We start from the raw sequence: 24524 nt of genomic DNA, 5'->3' as shown, positions 1-24524 counted from the left end.
GCTCTCACCTCAGTGGCTCCTCTCTACAGCGTGTTCCCTTGTCATGTCAAACACCTCACGCCACTGGGAGCCATTACTAGTATGACTTTCACCTGTGGTCTTTATGGTCTTTACTTCTAGCCCTGGCAGCTGGAACTCGTGCACAAGGGAAAACTCTGCTCCTGGAAGTGGCTGGGAATAAAACAAGTTGAAGGGCCTCCCCGGTGGTGCAGCAGTTGAGCGCTGGGTTGTGAAGCTGCCCGCAGCCTCTGCAGCGCCCGTTCGATCCCCGGCTGCTCCCTGGCCACCGGAGGAGGGTCCCACATGGCGTGCAGACCTCCCCTGCCGCCCGCTGTTCCTCTCAGCAGTGCACTTCGATCCTTCTGCCTGCTCTGCTCCCCGCTCTGGCTCTGGTGAATTCTCTCACCCTCCCGCGCTTCTGACTGTACCCAGTGCTTGTATAAATAAATAAAAATAAATCTTAAAAAAAAACAAACCAAAAAACCCAAGTTGAAGATTCCCCCCTTTGGGACACAATCCTCAGAGAGTATTGAGAGGTCTGCAAGGGAAGCAGTCTTTACAGATGGGGACCACAGACCCTGTGAAACACCTGCTACTTACTCTACCTGCCTGTAAAGGCTACTGGAACTGACCAGTCAGCAGTCCAAACTGCAGCTCCCAGATTACTCTGCTCCTGCCTGCACCCCTGGGGAAAGTACTGTTTTGCAGAACCTGTAGGCCAGAGCTGGACCACAGCTGAGGATCAGTGTTATCCCGAGGCTGCCAGAAAAGCTCTGACTGAGGAACTGGCCTAGAGGAGAGGGTGGCTGCACACCTTCCCCCACAGCTGGAGCAGTTACAGCCTCTACAGAGCCTTGAACTATCCTGCAGTCTAGCAACAATCTCTTCACCTCCTGCTCCTTGGCTCCTACCCTGTGCCAGCACTAAAGCGCCAATCATCTAAATAGGTGGAGAGACCTCAGTCTATAACCCAAGACACCCTGGGATCCTGGGCAAACAACCTAGGGGAATATCCTGCAACCTGTAATTGCACAATAAGGGCAACAAATCAAGTTAAAGAAATTGCTTAGCTCAAGCCATAGAAATTAACATATAGTTTTAGACAAAATGAAGAGGCAGAGGAATATACCAAAACAAAACAAAACCTTGAGGAAAAAATATAAAACCACAGACTAGTTAACTAAATGAGGGGGTCTAAACAATTTCTAATAATGCTTACTGAAATAAGGAAAATAACTGATGAATAAATTGAGAATCACAACAAAGGATAAGTAGGAGAAAGTTTTAAACAAATACAATGGTGGCTATTTAATAAATTTCAGTATTTACATTTTAGTAAATTCAAAAGTTTTGACTGCATATTTGTACTTCTGTTCAATTCCTTGTCCAGCAGCAAAGAAAAATCACCTCTTAAATTTTAATAGCATTTTCTGTGTACATTTTCCCATGGAATCATAAATTATGTTTTTTTCTATGTAGTGAGATTTATTGCTAATTGTAAACAGAACATGCTCTGTTGTGGACGAAAATAACCTATGTTCTAATATTCAAAAAGGTAAAATATAATTGATACCTATAATATATATCTACCCAACTAAAAACAATATACCAACATGGTCATACCTGTATTTTGGTAAAAACCTATAAAATTTTCATTTAAATAGTTTCATTAAAATTTTCTATGAGATAGTCACTGGGCTATTCTATGACAGATGTTAAGAAAGAAGGGCCATTAGAGTCATCCTTTTCTAGCAGGGATGAGGAGACTGACCTGTATGAAACAATGTGAAAGTTAAAGAACAGGGGGTGCATAGGTACTAAAATGGTTGGAAAGGTCATAACAGCTATAGAAATTCAGAGGACTATCAGAATATTAGAATGATAAAGTGTAATGGAAGGCTGTTCATAGGAGGAGGCAATTTGCTAATTAATATACATCTGACCATGGGTGGTTAACATCGCTGTCCTTGGGTTTATATTATGAAATTAATACATTTTCAACACCTGCTGCAATTTACAGATAAGCTTGAATGATTATGCTGACAGGAATAATCAAAGATGGAGACAGGGATGTTTCAAGTATTGGAGATATAAATATTTTTTAAAAATAGTATATAAAACAAGAGAAAAAAGTCAATTGCTAGTAGTCTTACATAATTTTCTGTTGCAAATAGCAAACTTCTTATCCCCCTGCATGACAAAGCAATTTTCATTTAGCATTTGCTTTTTCTCTACATACTGGTTTAGTAGGTTACAATCCAAGGGAATTAATCCTTAAATAGTGCAAAGATTCTTCAGGAAAAGAAACAAATTGTCAAAGAATAACTCAATTACAGCATGCTGTTTATGAGGAGGACAAATAGGTTGATTTCACTTTATCTTGACAACAAAAGGATTTATTAAAAGAAACAGGGAAGAGGGGAGACAAAAACAATTGTAGTCTGGAAAGTGACTCCTCTGCACCTTAAGAATAATGGATTAACTAGCAATGATCTGCACATTCTTTCCTTTAGTAGGCTGACTAGGGGTACAAAAATATCTTAATCGTTTATGAATTCTCTGGAAAACCTTCCTAAGCTAAGATACAAAGCTGCACGACAGGCTGTTGTTCTGTAATGTCCGCAGCGTCTTCCCATGAGTACCTCATTCAGGTCCACACTACTGTCCTCACTAGGACTCTCAGTATATCTTTATGTGTTTTTTTTTAATCCTTTTTACCGAATTCTTCACATTAGATGCTCTTTGTACTTCTTATTTGAAAGTGATCATAATCTGCACTGCTCTGGAATGGAGTTTCTGATACAAGGAGTTACAGTAAGAATTGCTTTTCTAATGTTAATCTAAGAAATTAAACGTAAACATGCAAATTGAAGTTTTCCTTTGTACTTGCAATTGTCTAAAGATTAGCACCAGCATATTCATATTTCACCAAACAAAACAGTGACATCACTAATAAATGAATTGTATGAGCTGTCCTAAATAAAAAACAATATTTTAGCATTAATATTTTAAACGATACTAAAAATATCTTAAGACAACAAATCTTTTTGTCGCCTGCAGTTGATATTACTGCTGACGCCCTTCAGTGAATTATCACAGGAGCAAATTTTGGCTGGCTTCATGCCCACGTTAAGCAGGAACTTCTTTTAGATTAAAATTATAACCTGAGGATAAACAATATATGATGTATGTAAATTTAAAATTTTAAATTTGAGATTACGTCTTCTGCAAGGTTTACAGGCTAAATCGGCAGGCGCATGCGTGGGGGGAGTTGGGTGGGTCACCTTTAAGTAGGAAAAATATATTTTGCTACTTAAGAGGATTAATTCAGTTTTCTTCGTCTACGTTGCGCCAAATACATACCCTTTTAAATCTGTGAAGCAAATGGAAATAACCATGATGCATTGTTAAGATGAGCTACGTTTCCCTTTCAGCGGCTCCTAATTTTTAAAAGAGCACATTAAAAATATCAACATCTTGATTTTCTTAAAAATTAAGCTCTGCTCCTCTCAAATCTTTGGGAACAGGCATGAATCCATACATTAAAGAAAGACCCGAATCCACTTTGCTTAAACAGAAGCAGCCCTATGAGCTGACTGATTCACAAGGACAATAGCCTTCCTTACTTCTTAAGGAAATATTTGGGGACAAAGTTAAGTTTATGCCTCCCAGAAATTCATCTAGTGCCCTTACAAATTCACATTCACACAGTTCTCACAGGCTGGAGTGTGGTCTGCATCCATGAATGAAAACCACGGCACCCCGGGCCCCAAAGACAAAGGCACAGCCTCGGCGGCCCCGTGTTATCGCGAGGCTCGGCGAGCTCTCGCGCGGTGGTAAGACGCACCGCGGTGACGTCACTGGTTGCTATGGCAGCGTCCCCCAGGAGCGGAAAAGAGGGGTGGCGCGAGGGGCGGAGCGCAGTTTCTGCAGAGGACAAGGGACGCTCTCGCTGCAGGTCTGACTTCACCCAAAATGAGCGATCGGGATGACGGTAACGACCCTGACCTGCAAGCCTGCGGGCAGACTCCTCCAGAGCATGCCCCGGGATATCCAGACCTAAACCCGTGCCAGGGCGAGGAAACCGAGGTGACACAAGTGATGGCGGACACAGGTGAGGGCGCTTTGGGGACCACCGCGGAGGGAGGCGCACCCCGGGACCCCGCCGGCGGTGGCCCCGTGCTTCGCATCCGAGTTGCTGGCATTCGCGGCCGTGCCGCCACCAAAGCCGGCCAGAAAGAGGCTCCATCTCCCGCTGATGGCCTGGAGGTTGCCGCTGCTGCCGCCTCGGTGGTTACTGACAATAGCCAGGAAAATGGCTGTCAGCGTAGAGAGCCTCGCTGCCCTGCTGGGGAGAAAGCTCTAGAAGCCTGTGGCGCTGGGGGCTTGGGGTCTCATTTGATGCCTCGGGCGAAGGCCAAGGAAATGACGACCAAAAAGTGCGTAGTCTCAGCGGCATTGGAAAAGGAGGGAGGAGCAGAGGAGGTGGTGGAGGAAAAGAAGATGATACAGAAGGAAAAAAAGGTGATAGGAGGACTGAAAGAGGAGTCACGGCCTAGGGCCCCGAAGATCAATAACTGCATGGACTCACTAGAGGCCATTGATCAGGAGCTGTCAAACGTGAATGCCCAGGCTGACAGGGCCTTTCTTCAGCTGGAGCGCAAGTTTGGCCGCATGAGAAGGCTCCATATGCAACGCAGAAGTTTCATTATCCAGAATATCCCAGGTTTCTGGGTCACTGCCTTTCGGAACCACCCCCAGCTGTCACCGATGATCAGTGGCCAAGATGAAGACATGATGCGGTACATGATCAATTTGGAGGTGGAGGAGCTTAAACACCCCAGAGCAGGCTGCAAATTCAAGTTCATCTTTCAGAGCAACCCCTACTTCCGAAATGAGGGGCTCGTCAAGGAATATGAGCGCAGATCCTCTGGTAGGGTGGTGTCTCTTTCCACCCCAATACGTTGGCACCGGGGCCAAGACCCCCAGGCCCATATCCACAGGAATCGGGAAGGAAACACTATCCCCAGTTTCTTCAACTGGTTCTCAGACCACAGCCTTCTAGAATTCGACAGGATTGCTGAGATTATCAAAGCAGAACTGTGGCCCAATCCCTTGCAATACTACCTGATGGGTGAAGGTCCTCGAAGAGGAATACGAGACCCAGCAAGGCAGCCAGTGGAGAGCCCCAGGTCCTTCAGGTTCCAGTCTGGCTAACTCCTGCCTCTATGTGAAGGTCCTGCACAAGCTTCCTTACCACCTCCTCTTGGACCTATGCTTGGCCAACAGCATGCAGTCTTCCATCTGCTTTCTCTTGGCACTGAATAATTTTGTACTTTGGTTCTTCAACAATCTTCTCAATCTTCAACCATCATTTGCTAGATTATCATTTAATATGCCAATCTCTTCTTCCTCTGGGCCTTCGTTCTGTTCTGCATTGTATTATGTGTTCCAAGTGCATGGCCTTCCACTGCTTCTAAGCCAAGCCCATGATCCTGTAGATATGCACTGCCTTCCTTTGCATGCCTTGGACCCTATCTGTGACTGTGGTCTTCTCTCCGTTTTTCAAGTGGTTATCTACCACAAAGAAGCTTGAAACGTCTTTGCAAATGACTAACTGGGCTTCATACTTAATGCTGGCTGTGCTCTTGCTGCCCAGGTATTCTATGGCAAACTCTTTGAATTTCATCGCTGCAAGATGAGGCTGATATCTAGGCTGATAGATGATGCCAGCCATCAATCCAAATTGGACATTTCCAGGCTACCGCTAACTGTATCCCAACTGCCTTCCTGGGCCCTGGTGGTTATTGGCAGAATAAGCAGATGGCTGGTGGGTGGCTGCTGGGTGTGAATGAGGTAACTATGTTATCTTTGTTGGTACGTTGGCCCTATGCCTTTGGTTACTCTGCATCATGACCAGGTATTGGTGAGTATTAAGGCCTGTTCTGTGATCCACCCAACCTGCTGTCATTTTTCTGGATGAAAATGCCTGATTCCTTAGGAACTATCTGTGGACTTAAGCTCTTTGGTGCCTCACAGATACCCTTCCCCCAACCCCCCTCCCACCCACCCCCAATGGTAACCCAGAAGCCCAGTTGGCTATAGTCATAGGTGGCTGTGCTCAAAGCAAGAGTAGAATGGGAGTCCTTTCCAGCAATTAGCCTTTCCGAGCCCCAACCAACAACACAAGCTTGTCTAGGTAACTTCCTTAGGGATCCCACTCCTAAACCCACCCCGAGCCCTTTTTGAACATAATGTAGTTGCCAGGCTGGGGGCACCAAGGGAGAGGTATTTGTGGTCTGTGGGACCTGTTACTCCTCTGATTTTGTCTGTTCCTCTCTCCCCTCTCGCCCTCTCACTTCTGCCGCCATGCTCCTTTTGTACTCTTCTTCCCAAAATACTAACTCCTCCCTCTCACTAATGGAGTTACTGCTCACAGACAAAATGAAACTGGCAAAGCAGCCTTTTTGTTTAATTTTGCTCTTTCCTTGATTGTGTCCAGAGGAAGAAAGGTACTTACAGTAGGCTTCAGATCTTGTATTGTCCTCTTCTGCCCTCATGCCTCCATCCCACTTCCTATAGCAAGGTCTAAATGTTTCAAAGAGAGAGCTAAAGGTTAATTAGATGGGATTGTATTCTTTTAGGCCAACTTTGACAAACCCACCCTTTCCCATTATCCATTACCTTGGCAAACCTGTGGTTTTTGTTTGTTTTAGCACTTTAGTTCGTGAAACTTGGAGGAGAGAGAGAAGGGCCTCACAGTGAAGGGTTCAAGACAGACCCAGAACAGGTAGTTGGTTTCCCTCTACTTTTCTAAAGATGGAAATTCTTTTTTGGGGCCTTGGGCCACTTAGAAATAACCCTATGGCAGCATTTTGGGTCAGTTCTTTGCCAACTTAATGTCCTAGGGACTTCCATCCTATTGGGCCTTTTCACTCTGAGTCTTCAGCTTCCCCATTTCCTTCCCTGCTTCTATACAACAAAGGAGGGAGCAGGCTGTATTGCGGGAGATGCCAAGCCTCACAGGAAGGGAGTAAAAGGTTGTGTGGTGTCTTTCTGGATTTCTGGGACAAGTTCCAGGAGTTGGGACAGCAATGCTGTCAGGGCTCTTACTTGTGGAGATGTGTGGTGCGCTAAGTTCCCTGAGGACTTGGGAGATGTTGGGAGAGCAGTGGGGAGGGTGCTCTAGTCTGGGGAAATTAAAAGTTTAGAAACAGAAATGAGCCTGAGGAGTGGGCTTGGAAAGGCAGACAGGAAGGTGTGGAACCCTGCAGGTTCAAAGGGAAGACCTCTGAGGCTTTCTGTAGGAATGGTGGAGAATCAAGTGGTTGATGTTTAAAGAGGATCGTTGGAGAAGGGATTTCCTGTTTTTCCTAACTCCTTCAATTTGCCAATAGATCTTTGTACCCAATAATGCAAATCTGGATGTTTTCTCTCTCTAGGTTATTCTAGGAGTGACCTTTTATATGTACAAGATAAATGGTATTTGCTCTTTATTTCACTGTGCTTGAGTAAAATCCTATTCCTTCATTTTTGCTTGCTAGCAAAACTGACATTTACAGGCCTGCTTTTTGCTTGTAATTGAGAATATGTGCAAAATATCAAACTTGTTTCTTGTGTAGTATGAAGCCTTCTGTGACTATTAATCTATCAGCTTGTTCTGGTCTCTTCATATATAGCTCTAGTCTTAGAAACAATTTCAATAATGTGATCTTTAAAGAGTCTGAAATTTTGCAAATTGTTGCTGTGTCTTGTGGAAGTAATCTCACAAAGAAAAACCTGTTGTCTTTCTTGATATTCCTTGTCCTAGTGGTAATGTTGTACTTGAAATGTTCCTAACCAGTGTAAGTACTTGTCGAATTGCTCTGTCAAACTTAAACAAGATCATTAGAACTTTTGTCTTCTCCTATGTGCTTGAAGGAAAAATAAAATTTGTCACTCTGCTGTTTGTTTTCACCAAAATAAATGCATAAATAAATGAATAAATAAAGTTTTCTCTGTGTTGTTTAGGCTAATTAAAGTTACCTTAATGGTCACAGTAAGTCCTTGAGGATTTAAACAAAATAAAAAGGCTACAGTCACTAAACCTTCCAAGATTTTTTGTTTGGCAAATGTTAATAAGAAGCCCAAATGCAACTGCATACTCTTTAACCTAGTTTTCCCTATACAACCAGTCAGGTTTTGGTGGTAATCGAAGCACCAAAGGTTGATTTTTGTTACTTAATATTCTCTTTTCAGTGTGTGGAAAACTCTTCTCCAAACACCCTTCTTGTTTATTACATTTATGTTATGTCTCATTTTTTTCCTTAAAAACAACTTAAGATGGCCTTTTGGAAGAACTAGTCATATATTTTATAAATGCTACTTAAATTATTTTCTTATAATATTGCAGTACTTAGAATAAAATTATGACTAATACAATATCTCGAAACAAATGTCAGACATCACAACTTCAATTACCAGTAGCATTAGTTTTGTTGTTCAGGAGCTATTGTCATTACAAGGTTTGGGAAATAAAGATTTGTCCATTCTCTAGTAGAATTACCGTGGGCTGCAAGATCTGTGAAAATAAATGATCACGTATTTTTAGCCATTAAAATAAAAAGTTGACATGAATGGCATAAAAGTACTGATTTGAGTTAGCATATGAAGACTCTTGGTGCAATTCTTACTCTGCAAGTTCTATTTGCTGAAGTATAATTTTTCTAGGCCTAGAAGGCTTGCAGCTTTCTTTTGTGAGCTCTATGGCCATCTTAGTCCTAAATTCTTATGTCATTCACCTTTTCAATTCAGTGGTTGATGTCTATATTGTCAGCCACCTTTTCAAGCATTATTACTTACTCTGTTGTAGACACAATCAGAAAATGTCTTTTTTGTTGCCCTCAGTTTATTATCAGCTTTAGTCCAAGCAATATACTCATAGCTGGTGCCAGTCATTTGTTGCAGATTAACATGGCCCCTGTTCTGTTAAGTCTAATACTTAGACTCCAATTAGGTATTCTCTAGTTTTCACCAATTGGTTCTCTCCTATAGCCCTGCTCCATTTCTCTGCACTGCTGTTTTATTTTTTTTCAATTCTAAATCCAAATTTTTCTGTTAGCTGGCCTCCACATTAGAGTTCACTAAAAAAGTATTACCATTTTTGCCTGATCAGGCCATATTGTCCTGTGAGTAGTAGTGATATACTTAATATTTCCCTGGCTCCTATATAACCAAATCTCCTTTGGGTTATTCTTTTCTATTTCTGGACTTTCATTTGAAGCAAGACAGGCAAAAAGATTTCTCTTATCTTTATTCAGGCTTCCTTTTTTTCCATTTACTCTGCTGCCCGTTTCTAGTTTCTCTCCAGCTGACAAGTTGCCTTCAATCCATTTTCATCATTAAAAACAAAGTTGTCTGCCCCACGGAGGAGCGGGGTGGGGCAGAAAATTTGAGCTTTGCATGTCTGACACACTCCATGGCAGGGAAATCTCAAGGTTATCAGACATATCAGGCACTTCCATGTTTATCATGTTACCATCATAATCCTGACAAGTTTTACCATTGCCTAAGCTGCAAGGCATACAGATTTATATTTTCTGATTCAACTGTATCACAGCCATCTGTGTTAAATTTGGCATGAAAACAAGACAAAGGCTATATTTGAGTATTTAGGCTTCAGTTCATGGTTATTCTTAAGTCTATTCATGAATGGTCTGAAATGGGTACTTTCATTCGTTAAATACAGGAATCTATGTCATTAATTATTAAAAATTAGTATTTTTAAATTTCAGCCTGGTGATTGTTTTAACAGGTACTTAATATATTCCTTCTTTATTAAGCTTTGTCAAACTTTTAAAAGTTTTGATCTTTACCAGGGAAGTATACCAAGGCCAATGCCTTTTTACCTATTTATTTTAAAGAGAACAAGTATATGGTATAAGAACCTGATTGTCAAGCAGTCTATGTGCTGGTGTGGCTGTCATTATAATGACCCAACTTCTCCATAGGCCCAGATAGCTCATCTCTTTCTAAGGTTACTTGGACCAGTTTCATCTCTCCTTCATTTTGGCTTCCTCAGCACCTGAAAGGGAAATTTGTGAAGTATTCAAAGTGAACCAGAATTTGAAGAAACAGTAGATGTGCTTATTAATGACTTTAGCATATGTGGCTTCCAAGAGAAACAGACCACTTTACATTTTAGGACTTACATGATTCTTGGTTTTGTTAGTCTTCTAGGTAAGTACTATCTTATATTTTAATATATTTTACTAGATTATAAATTGCTTTAGGGCAGAACCTATGTCTCCATTTTTAACCTCTCACATGTCCTTGCATGCTGTAAAGTAGCTGAAGTGTGGTTTTAAATTGAGAATTTGCACATTCTGGGTCTAATATTGGAAGATGTTAGGTGTTAATCAACTAAGCATATTTTGGGAGTTAACTTGGGATCATGTACAGCCTCTGTTCTGTAGTAATAGTGCAATTTTGAGCAAGCATATTATTTAACCTCTGAATTTCAATCTCTTCATAATTATATACGCCTTATAAAGGAGTCTGGAGAGGAGGCAGCACTCATTACCATTTTTTAAAATGATCATTTCTGAAGATGGTTCCAGAGATCTATAAGAGATACCTTTTTGAGTTCACACTATGTGGACTGAACCATACTCTAGGATTTTCATGGGCAGCAAATTAGATCACACTGGGTGAGTAAAGTCTCAAAATATACAAATATGTATATACACTAAAAGTGTATACATACAGTTTATATGTGTACATATGTTGGATATGATGTAAATGTTGGTAGGGAAACACTTGATTTTAATTTGGCTTTCCAAATGCAGAAATAGCTGATTTTAAATTGCAATTTGTGGTGCAACTGAAGTTTCCGCTAACTCAGTATTCCAAATACCAAATGCTGACAAACCATTTGACCATATGCCATTTAGAGCTTTTCTCTGCTGATGAGATCAACAGTGATAAGCAAAGACAATCTCAACTCCTTTGCATTTATTTTTAGATTGAAGCTTAGATGATGAATGTTTACCTTCAAGCTAACATTAAACCTAAGTCTTCTGTCCATTTATACAGTTTTTCTGCTTATTTCATGTAACAAAGAATATATACCTTGTCTAATAGCTTTTTAATTTCTATAGTGCCATTTTTTAATGATTATTTTTACTCTTGAAATTCAATTAGAAACACTGGCACTTTTTAGACACAATGAAATAAAAATCTAACAAGTCTATAGTGTAATAGATAAATGACATTTATTAAAAGTACTGACTGACTCTGCTAGAAAGGGGGAAGCAAACTTGGAAATAAACTTTCTCTTTTTATAAGATGGAAAAAAATTGAGGTCAAATAAGCTGGTAATCTGTTCAGCTTCCTTAGGGTAGGTACTGGTAAAAGCAGATCTAACCAGAATGAATTTTTTTCATTTCTTAGTGGCCAAAAAGTACAGTTTTCTTATTTTGGGATTCTTACTTTTCATATTAACATTAGCAGTTTATAAGAATTTAAAGAGATATTCTTTACCACTGACAAAATAAACACACAAAAGGAAAAATAGTTTTATTTTAAAAAGAAACCAAGGTCTATTGAAAGTACACGAGTTACTTAACATCTTTCATTTGGCCCCAAGCTTGATATGTATGCTTGTTATCATATTCTAATGAGACTTCAGAAGTTAACTTCAAATACATCATCATACTGCTTTTAGAAAATATCATAAAGCAACTGACTTTAAGGAAGAAATTTCAGTAACTGTTTACCTATCCTGAGATACTCATCCCCACAATATCTGGGATTATTTGAGATTTGAAAAATCTTAAAATATGTTTTCATTTCATGAATCAATATGCTAATCTGATTTAATCCAAATAAAAGAAACAATGACAAGTGTATTTTCTGATATTGTCCAGGAGGGGCAGAGTGAGATTACAGCATAAAGAGAAGCCAGGAATTTATATTGTAAACATTATCTGGCTCCAGTTTGCAACAAATAGCTACTAATATGACTATACATAGCACACAGAACACAATAATCTTGGATTGCAGCATTACAAAACTTCTTAAAGTAGTTTTCCCCACTGTCACCTCCCCTCACAAAGGGAAAAATTAAATGGAACTCTAATTAATACATGTAAAATATATTTTTCTTTAATGAGAAATTAATAAGGAAAAACATTTTTCTGCAGAGTTAAGCTTGAAGGGCAACCACTCATTCCATTATTTTTTTTTTTTTTACCCCTAGAACCAATTTTTAACCCGTTGAGAATACACATCTTAAAGTGAATGAGAAAGAAACAACTTTCAAAATTATTATGGGGGAAATTCCTAATTGGTTAACAGTGGAGACTGAAACAGTTGGCTTCTTGTATCATCTGTCTCAGACTGGCTCTGTGGTCTCAGAAGAAATCATTTTTTATTTTCTTGTTTTTAAAAATACTGGGGTACAGGGGTAGCATAAAACCCGATAACCTGGAAAAATCACTTGATCTCACTGGACTCAGTGTGTTTGGCTATGAGTTAAAGGAACGGTGTACAGCAGGTATTCTCAGTTCTGGCTGCATTTTCCTGGGGCATGTGAAAATATCAATGCTCAACTGTATTCCCATACTAATGAAACCAGTCTCTGGAGGATATGGTCTAGGCAGTGGCTCTCAAACTTGTGTGTCAACCACAGGATTATTAATAGATTGTGCACTGTAGCTTCATTCCCAAAGTTTCAGAATCTATATTTCTGGGGTTACCCTTCCAAATTTGTATTTCTATCAAGATCGTAGGTGACACCATATTAGTAGTATAGGGACCACAATTTGAGAACCATAGGCTAAGCATATTTATGTATGTATGCATATTTATATAAGTATATATGTACGTATGTGTGAGTATGTAACTCCTCAAGTGAATTCTAATCTCAAAGCTATTGGTATAGAAAATATTAATAAGGTTCTTTTCAGTTCTAAGATACCAAGATTTTAATACAATGAGAGTCTGGGGCACCAAGATGAACTACATAGAAAGAAGAGATATAGAAAAAGATCATTTTCTTAGTCAATTTTCATTAAGAATTTGTTCCTATAAAGCATCTTACAGTATTTTTGGAAAATTAAAATCTTTACAGTACATTTGCTGCATATATGTTTCTTCTTTTTACTTTTTAGTAAAGATCATTTATTTGGTTTTTGGTATCTCACTTGATAAGACCAATGGAGGGTTTGGATAGTAGCCAGCGATTTTTGAATTGTTTGAAGAGAACCTTGTAAATTTGTAGTCCAGGGATAATTCTGGAAAACAAACAAATAAACAACACTTTGATTTCAAAGTTTTTTCATAAATGTAAACAAATCAAAATTTGATAGTGAGCAATAAATTTATTTTTTAGAATTTCACATTTTATTTTTTTTAAATGTGGAATAATTTTCAGACTTTTTTTTTTAAAGATTTTATTTTATTTATTTATACAAGCACTGGGTACAGTCAGAAGTGCAGGAGGGCAAGAGAATTCACCAGAGGCAGAGCAGAGCAGAGCAGGCAGACTGACAAAGTACACTGCTGAAGGGAGCAGCGGGCAGCAGGAGAGGTCTGCGCGCCATGTAGGACCCTTGCCCGGTGGCCGGGGATCGAACTGGCGTTGCAGAAGCTGTGGGCAGCTTCACAACCCAGCGCTCAACCACTGCGCCACTGGGGAGGCCCATCACATTTTATTTTTTTCTGGTCACCTGGATAGGCTGCACCTCGGATGAAGACTGTAGATGTACATGGTCTTTCTCTATAAATGGTGAGAACTAATATCCTTTACAAATGAGAATTACAAATGCTTAGCTAAACAAAGATTCTAATATGTACACTCTGATAACGTCCTTCACATGATAAACACACACACAGCCAAAAAGGGCAATCAAGAGAGAAAACATAAAATGCATACTTTATTAATGGTGGGACATTGTGACATCTTCATATAAGTTTCTCAAAAGCTAGTCTTCAGGCAGTTTCCATATTTCTTCAAGGAAACATTACCAGAATTACTACTTATGACACATTATGATCCATGTCACGATACTCATTCCACATGTACTCAGTGGGCAGTAATCCAGATATTTTAAAAATGACACAAGCATTAAAATTATATTTTATATTAAATGCTACTGAGAATCATCAAGGCCCAAGTAGTTAATCCTTTTTAGGAGAAAACTAGTGCTGGAGATTGGGAAGAAGTAACACTGCCTTTCAATGCCAGAGAAAGCTAAGAAAAATACTCAGAAAAATAATCAAAACGAAAAATACTCAGTATTAATGAATTTCAAAGTTCTTTACTGCTTAAAATGTATTTTGAGTCATGTATTGAGAAGGAAATTGATAAAGACTAAATTTCTAGAATTACACAGCTAAGGTTCTGGATTTCTGATAAGCCACCAAAAATGATACATGCTCAGAGTTAAGCCAACTGGCCACCTCTTTCAGTGTTTTCTGCACACATTTATCCTCAAGTACATGTATAGGTCTCTGTACAGCTATTATTATGTTAAAAAAATACGTTACCAAATGCTTATAAGTCAACCATCATTTTAACATATTTAGCAATAAGTGGAAACTTTTACAACATTTATACATTTAAATGTCAGTGAGGTAACCAAGTTTAACAAAGGCTACCCATGAATAAAGAAACACTACATCAATACAAAAGATTTAAGAGGTAGGAGTTATAGGGTTTGTTTTTCACCTCTTATCTCATTTAAAACAAAAATTTTGTTCTCTCCTAGGTAGCAGGAAAGGTCTATTACTTTTAAAAAATCTGGGTATGGAACAGTCCAACTCAAATCAAATGACTGATCTATTCTCACAAGATCTCCAGACTGGGGATTTCTGAGATTGGGGATTCAGCAAGAGGGAAAATATTAGCATTCCTGCTATAGGAAAGTCAGTGTTAGGTGCTATTTGCAAGAAAAGAGAAAAGTAGATAAGAAAGATTTTTGTTTATCACAGCAAATCCCTATTAAACTCTACTGAATATACTACAATATCAACCATATCGTATAGCAATTAATGTAAAACAATAGAGACATAGAAACAAAAACCTCTTGAGGGCCTCCCTGGTGGCGCAAGGGGTTAAGACACAACCTATAAAGTATCTACAGCCTCTGCAGCATGAGTTCGATCCCAGGCCAGGGAGCTACCCACATGGTGCAGCAGACCTCTCCTGTCTCGCCCGCTGCTTCCCTCAGCAGTGTACTTCAGTCTACCTGCCTGTTCTGCTCCCTACTCTGTCTCTGATGAATCCTCTCACCCCACACCTCTGACCTGTACCCCAGTTCTTGTATGCATAAATACATAAACCTTTAAAAAACAAACAAAAAACAAACCTCTTGGAACTTGAGATATAACTTCTTTATGAGAAACAATGAGAGCTAACTTAGTTAGTGACTGATGCTTTGCTTTCTGAGGCAGTTAACAATTGAATATAACATCTAACTTTCCTTTTCCTTCAAAAAGCCCCATACTTGTTTAGCTTTGTTTGACTACTTAATGTCTTTTATTATTTTATTTAGTGCAAGTCTTCTGGAGCTACATTTCCCCTACTTTTGTCTAAAAATATTTTTCTTTTATTTTTTAGTGATGTGTCTACTGGGTATAGAATTCCATCAAGACTGAGAAAGCCATTTTCTTTCAGCAATTTCAAGATAGCTTTCTATCTTTTGGCTTTCTTTGTTTCTGTGGGAAGTTTGCTATTGGTCTAACTCTTACTCCTTTGAAATAATAGTTTTTAATCTCTGGCTCCTTGAATATTTAATTATCTTTGTTTTTTTAGCAATTAACTTTGGATTTTTAAAGTTTATTTTGTTTCAGTTCTTTGGGCTTCTTAAATCTTTGGCTCATTTTCTTTCAACATTTTTAGAAAGCCTGCAGCTATTGGTTTTGGTTTATTCTTTCATATCCTGGGATTCCTATTACAGAAATCATATTCCTTTTCATTGTATCATCTATATCCCTTAGTCCCTTTTCTGTATCTCCCACGCCTTTTCTTTCTCTAACTGCTTCATTCTGGATATTTTAACCTATTTTCCAGTACATTAATTCACTTTTTTTTTAAACATACTTTATTTAAAAGATTTATTTAAACAAGCACTGGCTACAGTCAGAAGCGCGGGAGGGTGAGAGAACTCACCAGAGCCAGAGCAGGGAGCAGAGCAGGCAGAAAGAGCAAAGTACGCCGGGGAGCAGCTGGGGATCCCCGGGGATCGAACCGGCGCTGCAGAGGCTGCTGACAGCTTCGCAACCCAGCGCTCAACCACTGCACCACCGGGGAGGCCCCTACATTAATTCACTTTTCTGCTGTATTTAATCTGCTTTAAAAAAACCATCCTTTAAAGTTCTTAATTTTGATTTTAAAATATTTTAATTTTTGAATTTCATTCTTTTAATAGTTTTTGTCTCCACCAAATTTTCATTCCTTTCTTTTTGTACTTGAACACAGTAAACCTAGTTATTTTTCCTTGTGCAGTCCTTGTGTGTCTGGCTATTTTTCATTATGTGCTGAACCTTTTATTAATTGTTTTTAGAAATAATTTAAGTTCTAGGAGGATATTATCTTCTGCATAAAAGAATATTCATTTGTGTCTACCAGGTGCTTTGAGGTACTACCAATCTAAAATATTCTCAGCCCAATTTTAGGGATTAAGCTGATTTAAACCTGAGTTTCAGTCCCTATAAATTCCTACTTCCAATTCATCCTTACTCCTATAGGTTCATAAAGTTAATAAAAGGTCTATTCACTTTCTTTGATGCCCTGTCCCAAATCAGCACTCAGGGGGACCAGCAGCCCCCAAAGTCAGGTTCACCTTACCGGCCATCCTTAACATCTCATCCTGGTAATTTTTCTCTACCCTAGCCTATGACTCCAAACAGATGGGTAGGTTGTAATCACCTACACTCTACATATCTAGCTGTTTCCCAAGAATGTCACAGAATGAATGTCATAGAGCACTTTTCATTTTTTTTTTTAAAAAAAGATTTATTTATTTATTTATACAAGCACTGGTTACAGTCAGAAGTGCGGGAGGGTGAGAGAATTCACCAGAGCCAGGGTGGGGAGCAGAACAGGCAGAAGGACTGAAAACACTGCTGAGGGGAGCAGCAGGCGGCAGGAGAGGTCTGCGCACCATGTGGGACCCTCGCAGTGGCTGCAGGCAGCTTCACAGCCCAGCGCTCAACCGCTGCGCCACTAGGGGAGGCCCAGCACTTTTCTTCTTTTAAAAGCAAGAATTCTAGCACTTAAGGTCACTGATGTCAAGTAAGAGGTAAATCACTGTAAGGACATTCCACCTTACCTGCTATTGCTTCAATACTTGGAATTGCAATAGTGCTGTAAGTACTGATTCTCTTGCAAGACCATGTATAAACCAAGGAGTCTTCTGTATTTTCCAGTCCCGAAATGGAATCAACAAAAAAAGAGCCCCATTTTTTAGATAATGTATTTAGAGGTTTTGACTTTGGCTCCTGAAACGAGAATAGAACAATGAAAAATGTGATTAATGTTCAATCTCATAGTAAGTTTTTTCCATACTAAAGAACTTACCAGCTCTTATTATACATATAAATAATAAGTATCCTTTGTATAGTTTTGTATATAGTTAAAGTATATATGTCTCCATTAAGTATGGGCATTTCTTTTTATTGTTATATTTGATGTGAGTTTTTCCTTCTTTATAGATTGTTCCACTGGAATGAATTTAGAAAGAGGTTCTTTTTTTTTTTTTTTAAAGATTTATTTTATTTAAACAAGAACTGGGGTACAGGCCAGATGCACGGGAGGGTGAGAGGATTCACCAGAGACCGAGCCGGGAACAGAACAGGCAGACTGACGAAATACACTGCTGAGGGGAGCAGCAGGTGAGACAGGAGAGGTCTGCTCGCCATGTGGATTGCTCTGAGGCCAGTGGGGCACTGAAGGCTGTGGACAGCTTCACAGCGCTGCGCTCAACTGCCTGCGCCACCAGGGAGGCCCGAAAGAGGTTATTTTCTGATCTTTCATCTTTTCTTCTTCGTTTTGTTTTTATATGTTAAATTTCCCCTTTCCAGATTTATGATATATTTTATTTTTCTTTCCCTCAAGACTTCTCCTAAGTGCATGCTGGACTACTCAGGTGTTACCAATTTAATTAAGTCAGACCCATGGAGAGTGAGCACAGGGCTTTCTTATCTGAGCATGAAAGGTAGAGTGTGACTGTACTGAGTCAGATCTGGCCAACTCAGTATCAGCCCCCAAAAATCCCTGATACTACTGCACTGGATGAAAGCAGAGGACAGGGGAGACAAAGACATGGTGAATCAACTGTAGAGCTGAGATGAAGAGTTGAACCTGTAGATTATGTGCCAACAGATTTCATCACTCTCGGTGCAAACAAGCACCAAACACACCTATTTTTCCTTCAAAGAAAGAGCTGAAGGAAGGGTACCCTTACCTCATATTTTCCTTTTTTCTCTAGTGGCTCGGATTCCTCAGCTGTCCCATCCCTGTCCTCTCTGAGCTCTTCCAAGATGAGGACCGTCTCCCAGTTTCTATAATGACGGGCTGGAAAAATATCTGAATGCATGCTGTCACCAAAGTAAGCCACCTGTAAATTAGTAAATTGGGGCATAGGAATTGTGAGAGAGTGGTGTTCATTTCATGGAAGGCAGAAGAAAATTCCTCAAAAGATATCAGAGCAAAATCAGAGCTGTATAAACATCTTAAATGTCCCTGAATAACTTCACAGGTGACCATCGAGTTGGCCCACTGGCCTTGTAGGGCACCAGGTTTAAGAAATTACATAGTTCATTTGCAGGTCGAAGACAGGTAAAAGCTAAGTGAGTCTATCATTTTTCTGAAAAAAAAAAACAAAGAGTCGATATTTTTTAGTTAAACCTGCCCCTAAAGTTAAAGAGTTGGTGCGATATTAGAGATGACTTGTGAAAATGGGCTAGAATAACAAGGAGTGCTCATCACAACGACGTTTCCAGAGCGTTTCTGGGCCCCACACAGACTTACTGAAACACAATCTCTGAGACTGGAGTTTGGGAAGTGGACTCTGGGAAGCCTCACAGGTACTCAGAGGAAAAGCCCCATTAATCTAGTCCACATCTCTGAATATACCGATGAGAAAACAAGGTGTGAATTAGACCCTCCAAGTCAAGTGGTCCAGGAAGTTATGGCAATGTGGGCGGCAGTGGAGTGGGGCTCAATGACTTACAGATCTCTCTTGCTCACTGGGTTCCTGGCGAACATTTTTTAGAAGAGTTCTACTGTTAAAAATGCACCAACATCTAACACCAGTGATGTGATCAGGATGTCAAAGACAAGTGTGTCTTTAGAACACTCTAATTTCAGTCATTGCTTGTTTTACATAAAAAACTTTGATGTACTATTATAAGGATATCATTCCTTACTTACTAATCTAGTATATCCCCTAGCTCTGTGGCCTATACTTAGAATTTTTGCTCTTCTCTGTTAATAAAGACCCAACCTACACCAATAAAAGAAAGGCTTATTTATTCAGAAGAGGCAGGAGAGAAGATTGGCAGGTAGGAAGAGGTGGATAGTTTCTCCAACAGATGACAAGATGGATGCATTCATAATTATGGTTTTAGTTTATAATGGATTTTGTCTTCAGATGGACAACAAGGACTTTGCCTCAATCAGAAAATACCTTGGGTTCAGCTTTGCCAGTCATTTTCTTCAGAAGTTCATAAAGGTGAACAGCATTCCCTTGGGAGTACCAGCCAGGTTTATCTAGAGATGGCAATGCCTCCTGCTCCTCATCATTCTCTGAAAATACAGTTTGACAATCATATACTTTTTAGCTTAATGTACACTGACTAGGTACATTTGGGCATAGCTTCAGGACATACACAAGAAATACCTATCTGGAGACAAAATCTAGCATTCAGTGAGCACTTACATATTACAAGAACTTCATAGATTTCAAAATTTATATACACATGCATACAAAAATTACATTTAAATTTTTTTAAACAATTTTTTTTTTAGAACAGTTTCAGGTTCACAGCAAAAATGAGAGGCAGATACACATCTTCCCAAATGCCCTCACTCTCAGAAGGGCTCCTGTGATCAGTAATTAGATGTGTCCATGTAGTTTCATCAATTGTAGCAAGTGCACTATTCTGGTGGGGGGTATTGATAATGGGGGAGGTCTATATAATTTAATATTTACAACAACCTTTTTAATTGGGGAAAATATGGCTTAAGGAAGTTATTTTACTCAAGGCATCAATGCTGGCAAGTGATTTATTCAGTGATTGGATAGGTGTCTACTTGGCATCATGTCCCTGCTTGGCAAAATGGCTTACTAAACAATATAATGGAAGCCACTAGGTCCTACTTCCTTTTGAAACTGGCATCTGGGGAGATAGGTTTTTATCAGTAGTTTATTAAATCCAGACTCTGTAGCATTAAGTTTTATTTGTTTTACTCTATATAATCCTCACAATCTACTTTGTGTCCCATAGCTACATTTGCTGCTACTGATTATTACTGTTGTATTCTTCTAATTCTACCATCATTTTCCTGCCCTGGTCAGTTTCCAAACTGATGAGGGAACTGAAATTCACAGAGGTTTTCATAGCGTGCTTAAGGCCCACAGATACTGTGGCAGTTTTCATCACTCTGAGAGTAAGCACCTCTCCCCCTCTAATAAATTTTGTACCTTATGTGTTATAATTGCTTTATTCTATCCCTGCTCTGGGGGGTATCTGGTGCCAAAGCCCACACTTGTGGACTATTTCAAGCTGCCCTCTCAAGGCGCCCTGCTTGCCCATCCCTGTTAAAGCAGGGTGTGAAGAGGTAATATGTTTCTGTACCCTGAGTCTTCTTAGCTGTTACATGCCTTATAGACAGGCCACCAGCAAGATGATTAAATAAGGTTTTGTGAAAAAGGTGATATACCAATAGAGGCAACAGCTGTTTAGGCCAGCTTTGGAAACTGCCTGGGGGGACCTCTCCACTTGTGTTTCAATATTACTTTCACGATTTTAGATTTTAACAAAACAGTCATTTTTTGGGGGGGAGACAGCAGGGGTCCTCTCTTTTTCACATCTAAGAAGAATACCAATGTGATTTAGCAATACGTTGTAAGTAGAGGTAGATTCACATTTTTAGTGCTAGAAGCTTATGCAGTTGGAGGGGCTCTTTTTAGGAGAACAAATACACACCCCACACAAGCTTTTCTCTCCCTCTATATTCTTCCTCATGGCTACAAATGGTACCACCATCTACCCATCTGACAAATTCAGAAAAAAGAAAACTCAACAACATGGAAGACATTTTTATTCCTTCTTTATTTTCATCTGCTACTTCTAAAGCATGTCTAAGTTGTGCTTTCCATCTCCACAGTGTATCTTAAATATATATTCATCTCTAATAATTCCTCCTCAGACCAAATATCCATAATCTCTCACTTGGGATATGCAATTGCCTGGTCTTCTCTTCCCTCTCTATGCCTCCTCACATCCAGTCCATTTCCCAGGCTGTAGTCAAAGAGGTTGCTGTATCACATTACCTCAACTGAACGGCTTCAGATTGTTCATGTGGTAACTCCCTAACTTCACCTTTTCTTGCCCCCCAATCGTGTGCCAGAAACAGGTCTCGCTACAAATCACCAAAACCACTCCCATACTGGGCTTTGCATTTGTGTGTCTCAGTGAGAGGAAAACGCTTCTTTCTTCTGATCTTCTCATCACTCATCCTTCAGGTCCTGTCTGGAAAGTAGCCTTACCTGATCTTTGCATGAGTTCTTCCCTGGTCAGCCATGTGAGGGTGGTCTCGTTTGGCAATTACTTCCTTTAGGACGCTTAACTCCACCTATAATCACTCCTTGCATTTACTGGCTTGCTCATGCCTTTGTCAGAAAATGTTGGCAAGTGTTTATGCACTTGTCTGACATTTATTACCCTGAGCCTAACTTGGATTTCACTATTTGTGAGCTCTGCATTAAGCACTAAGCTACTGTTAACTGCCTCACAGTGAATCAGGCTTTTGGAAAATATAAAGTAGAAGTCTGAAGTTAATAATATGACATTTGACTTATTTTTAAAAAGTTACTGAATGTGTGATTCACTGGAACATTTTTTTTTTTTTAAAGATTTATTTTTTCTTGCATACAAGAACCAGAATACAGGTCAGATGTGCTGGAGGGTGAGAGGACTCACCAGAGACAGAGTGGGGAACAGAACAGGCAGATGGACCGAAACACACTGCTGAGGGGAGCAGCAGGCGAGACAGGAGAGGTCTGCCGCACCATGTTGGTATCTTGCCGGCGGGCCGGAATCGAACCCATGCTGCAGAGACCGCGGACAGTCTCACAGTGCTGTGCTCAACCACCTGCGCCACCAGCGGAGGCCCTCTTTTTTTTTTTTTTTAAAGATTTATTTTATTTATTTACGCATATTAGAACTGTGGTGTAGGCCAGAGATGCAGGGGGATGAGAGAATTCACCAGAGACAGGAGAGGTCTGCTGCGCCATGTGGGATAGCCAGGAATCAAACTCATGCTGCAGTGACTGGCGATGGCTTGACAGTGCTGAGATTTTTAACTCCTGCACCACCAGAGAGGCCCCACTTGAATATTCTTTTGAGAGATTTTAAATTTAATTTTCTATGTGGCCATGGGAAAGTAAGGAGAAATGTATATGCTAAATATTATTCTAACCTGGCCCAGGCTGTTCATATAGTGACAAGATTTTGAAGCAAAAGTAAATTAAATCATAAAGCATCTGTTACAGATGCTTATTATATGTATTATGCATATAATACAGATATAAAATGTTCTTTTTTTTAATCATTCTTTTAAACACAGATTGATCTCTAGGTATATAAATTTTATTTGTTAACAGCCTTATAAATATTTATATAAATGTATGACCAGTCAGTATGTTTTACTTCCAACATTTTCTGAGTTTTAGATGATCATCTTTTAAAAGAATTTCTGAATGGTCCTCAAATGTTAATTTATCACATAACTTATCTGGCATCCACTTAGATAGAAATAAAATAGAAAACAGACCACTAAATTAACTGTTATCTTTCACATTCCCACACCTTTTATACTCCCAAATCTGATATTCCTTATCATATTCTGCTTTTATTCATTTATATATTTATTCAACAAACTTTCAAAGAACATCTAGAAGGACTGCCTCACTCTGCTCTTCTCATTCTTCACCTGAAAAATCTGTTCCCTTTTTATAGCCCACCTCTTCATTAGCCTCTATTACAAGGGTGACAATGTTAATCACCTTCTCATGACGGTCTAGCCTGTACCCCAGAGAGGATTGCTTCATTTTTTGTGATGCTCATGCATTCTGCAGGCACTTTTGTTTTAGAAAATAATCCACTCTAACTTATTATAATTAATTCATGTCTCATATATTTATTGACGTGTTTATTTAGGCCCAAAAAACCAAGGTAAAGTCCATGCCATTCATTTTTAAAGCCAGGGAGAGACTAACATGCAAATAAACAACTATGATATCATGCGGTTAACTACCTCTTTCTTCCCCATGGTGTCTCCTTTTATCTCTTGTTGTCTCTAACACAGTACCTGCACATGACTGCTAGCCAGCGGACATTTTTTGAGGAATAAATGAAGACACCTTAAACAGGAGAAGAAACAAAAAATGTAACTTACCAAGTGTCCAGAAAGGCCTTTGACTTGGTAAATGAGAGAAGAAACCAGGCTTCAATGCATTTGTAATAATGACATCGAAAAGATCTGGAAAATCATTCCTGAAAAAACAATATGATTTTTCATAAGTATATTTTTTAAAGTATTAGCAAAGGTCCACATGGAACAGAACTTAATCTTATCCTATCTAGTTAGTCATCATTTCTTATTTTTTGACATGTTTTCTGTATCTTTTAAATTGATTCTTGCACTGGAAAGAAAGGAGGATGAGTATAAATTTTCTAAACAAAACCTTAAAGTATAAAAGTAAGAGAAAAGCACATCAGCTCACTAATTATCAGGGGTAAGCTGGCTTTCGCATGGGGGTGATAGTTACAGTGAGAGAATTCAACAGTTTCTAACAGCTGGCAATATTCATTTACTATTTATTCAAATGTGGGCTTGACATCCAAGGAATCCAAATAGGAAAAGAAGAAGTCAAACTATCACTATTTGCAGACGATATGATATTATACATAGAGAACACCAAAAACTCCACAGAAAAGCTAATTCAACTCATCAATCAGTTCAGTAAAGTGGCAGGATACAAAATCAACATGCAAAAGTCAGTAGCCTTCCTATACACAAACAATAAATCTGAAGAAGAAGAAATAAAAAAAACCATCCCTTTTGTTATTGAAACAAAAAAAATCAAATATTTGGGAATAAATCTAACAAAAGAGATAAAGGACCTATACAAAGAAAACTATAAAACACTGTTAAAAGAAATAGAAGAAGACACAAAGAAATGGAGAGACATCCCCTGCTCGTGGATTGGAAGAATAAACATTATTAAAATGGCCATCCTTCCAAAAGCAAT

The 24524-nt window shown here is 39.2% G+C and overlaps 2 protein-coding genes across 4 annotated transcripts in view; one reads left to right on the top strand and one right to left on the bottom strand.

Annotated features, from left to right (window-relative positions):
- The first annotated feature begins 3883 nt into the window (after positions 1 to 3883).
- Positions 3884 to 8180, top strand: TSPYL4 (TSPY like 4). The gene has a single exon (XM_037520267.2). The coding sequence runs from the start codon at positions 3976 to 3978 to the stop codon at positions 5215 to 5217; it is 1242 nt and encodes a 413-aa protein (XP_037376164.1). The 5' UTR covers positions 3884 to 3975; the 3' UTR covers positions 5218 to 8180.
- Positions 8181 to 8455: 275 nt separating this feature from the next.
- Positions 8456 to 24524, bottom strand: part of NT5DC1 (5'-nucleotidase domain containing 1) — a 114359-nt gene continuing 98290 nt past the window's right edge. Inside the window, exons 8-14 of one of the 3 annotated variants that reach the window (XR_008553322.1) lie at positions 23669 to 23766; positions 19674 to 19792; positions 18450 to 18602; positions 17316 to 17484; positions 13185 to 13274; positions 9927 to 10063; positions 8456 to 8560 (exon numbers count right to left, since the gene is read on the bottom strand). Coding sequence is in view for 1 of the 3 variants with exons in the window: in XM_037520266.2 (XP_037376163.2) it covers positions 10032 to 10063; positions 13185 to 13274; positions 17316 to 17484; positions 18450 to 18602; positions 19674 to 19792; positions 23669 to 23766 (661 nt within the window). In the remaining 2 variants the exon portion in view is untranslated. Of the gene's footprint in view, positions 8561 to 9848; positions 10064 to 13184; positions 13275 to 17315; positions 17485 to 18449; positions 18603 to 19673; positions 19793 to 23668; positions 23767 to 24524 lie in introns of those variants that run through there. The other 2 variants (XR_008553321.1, XM_037520266.2) reach the window with 2 other exon arrangements.

Source organism: Talpa occidentalis, unplaced genomic scaffold, assembly GCF_014898055.3.
Source record: "Talpa occidentalis isolate TD23 unplaced genomic scaffold, MPIMG_talOcc4v2.1 talOcc4.2, whole genome shotgun sequence".
NCBI lineage: Eukaryota > Metazoa > Chordata > Mammalia > Eulipotyphla > Talpidae > Talpa > Talpa occidentalis.
The sequence above is the reverse complement of the archived record's forward strand: the minus strand, read 5'-3'. Positions and strand labels throughout refer to the sequence as shown.

Coding starts and splice junctions, on each gene's coding strand:
- TSPYL4 (XM_037520267.2), top strand. CDS start 3,976: ATGAGCGATCGGGATGACGGTAACGACCCTGACCTGCAAGCCTGCGGG.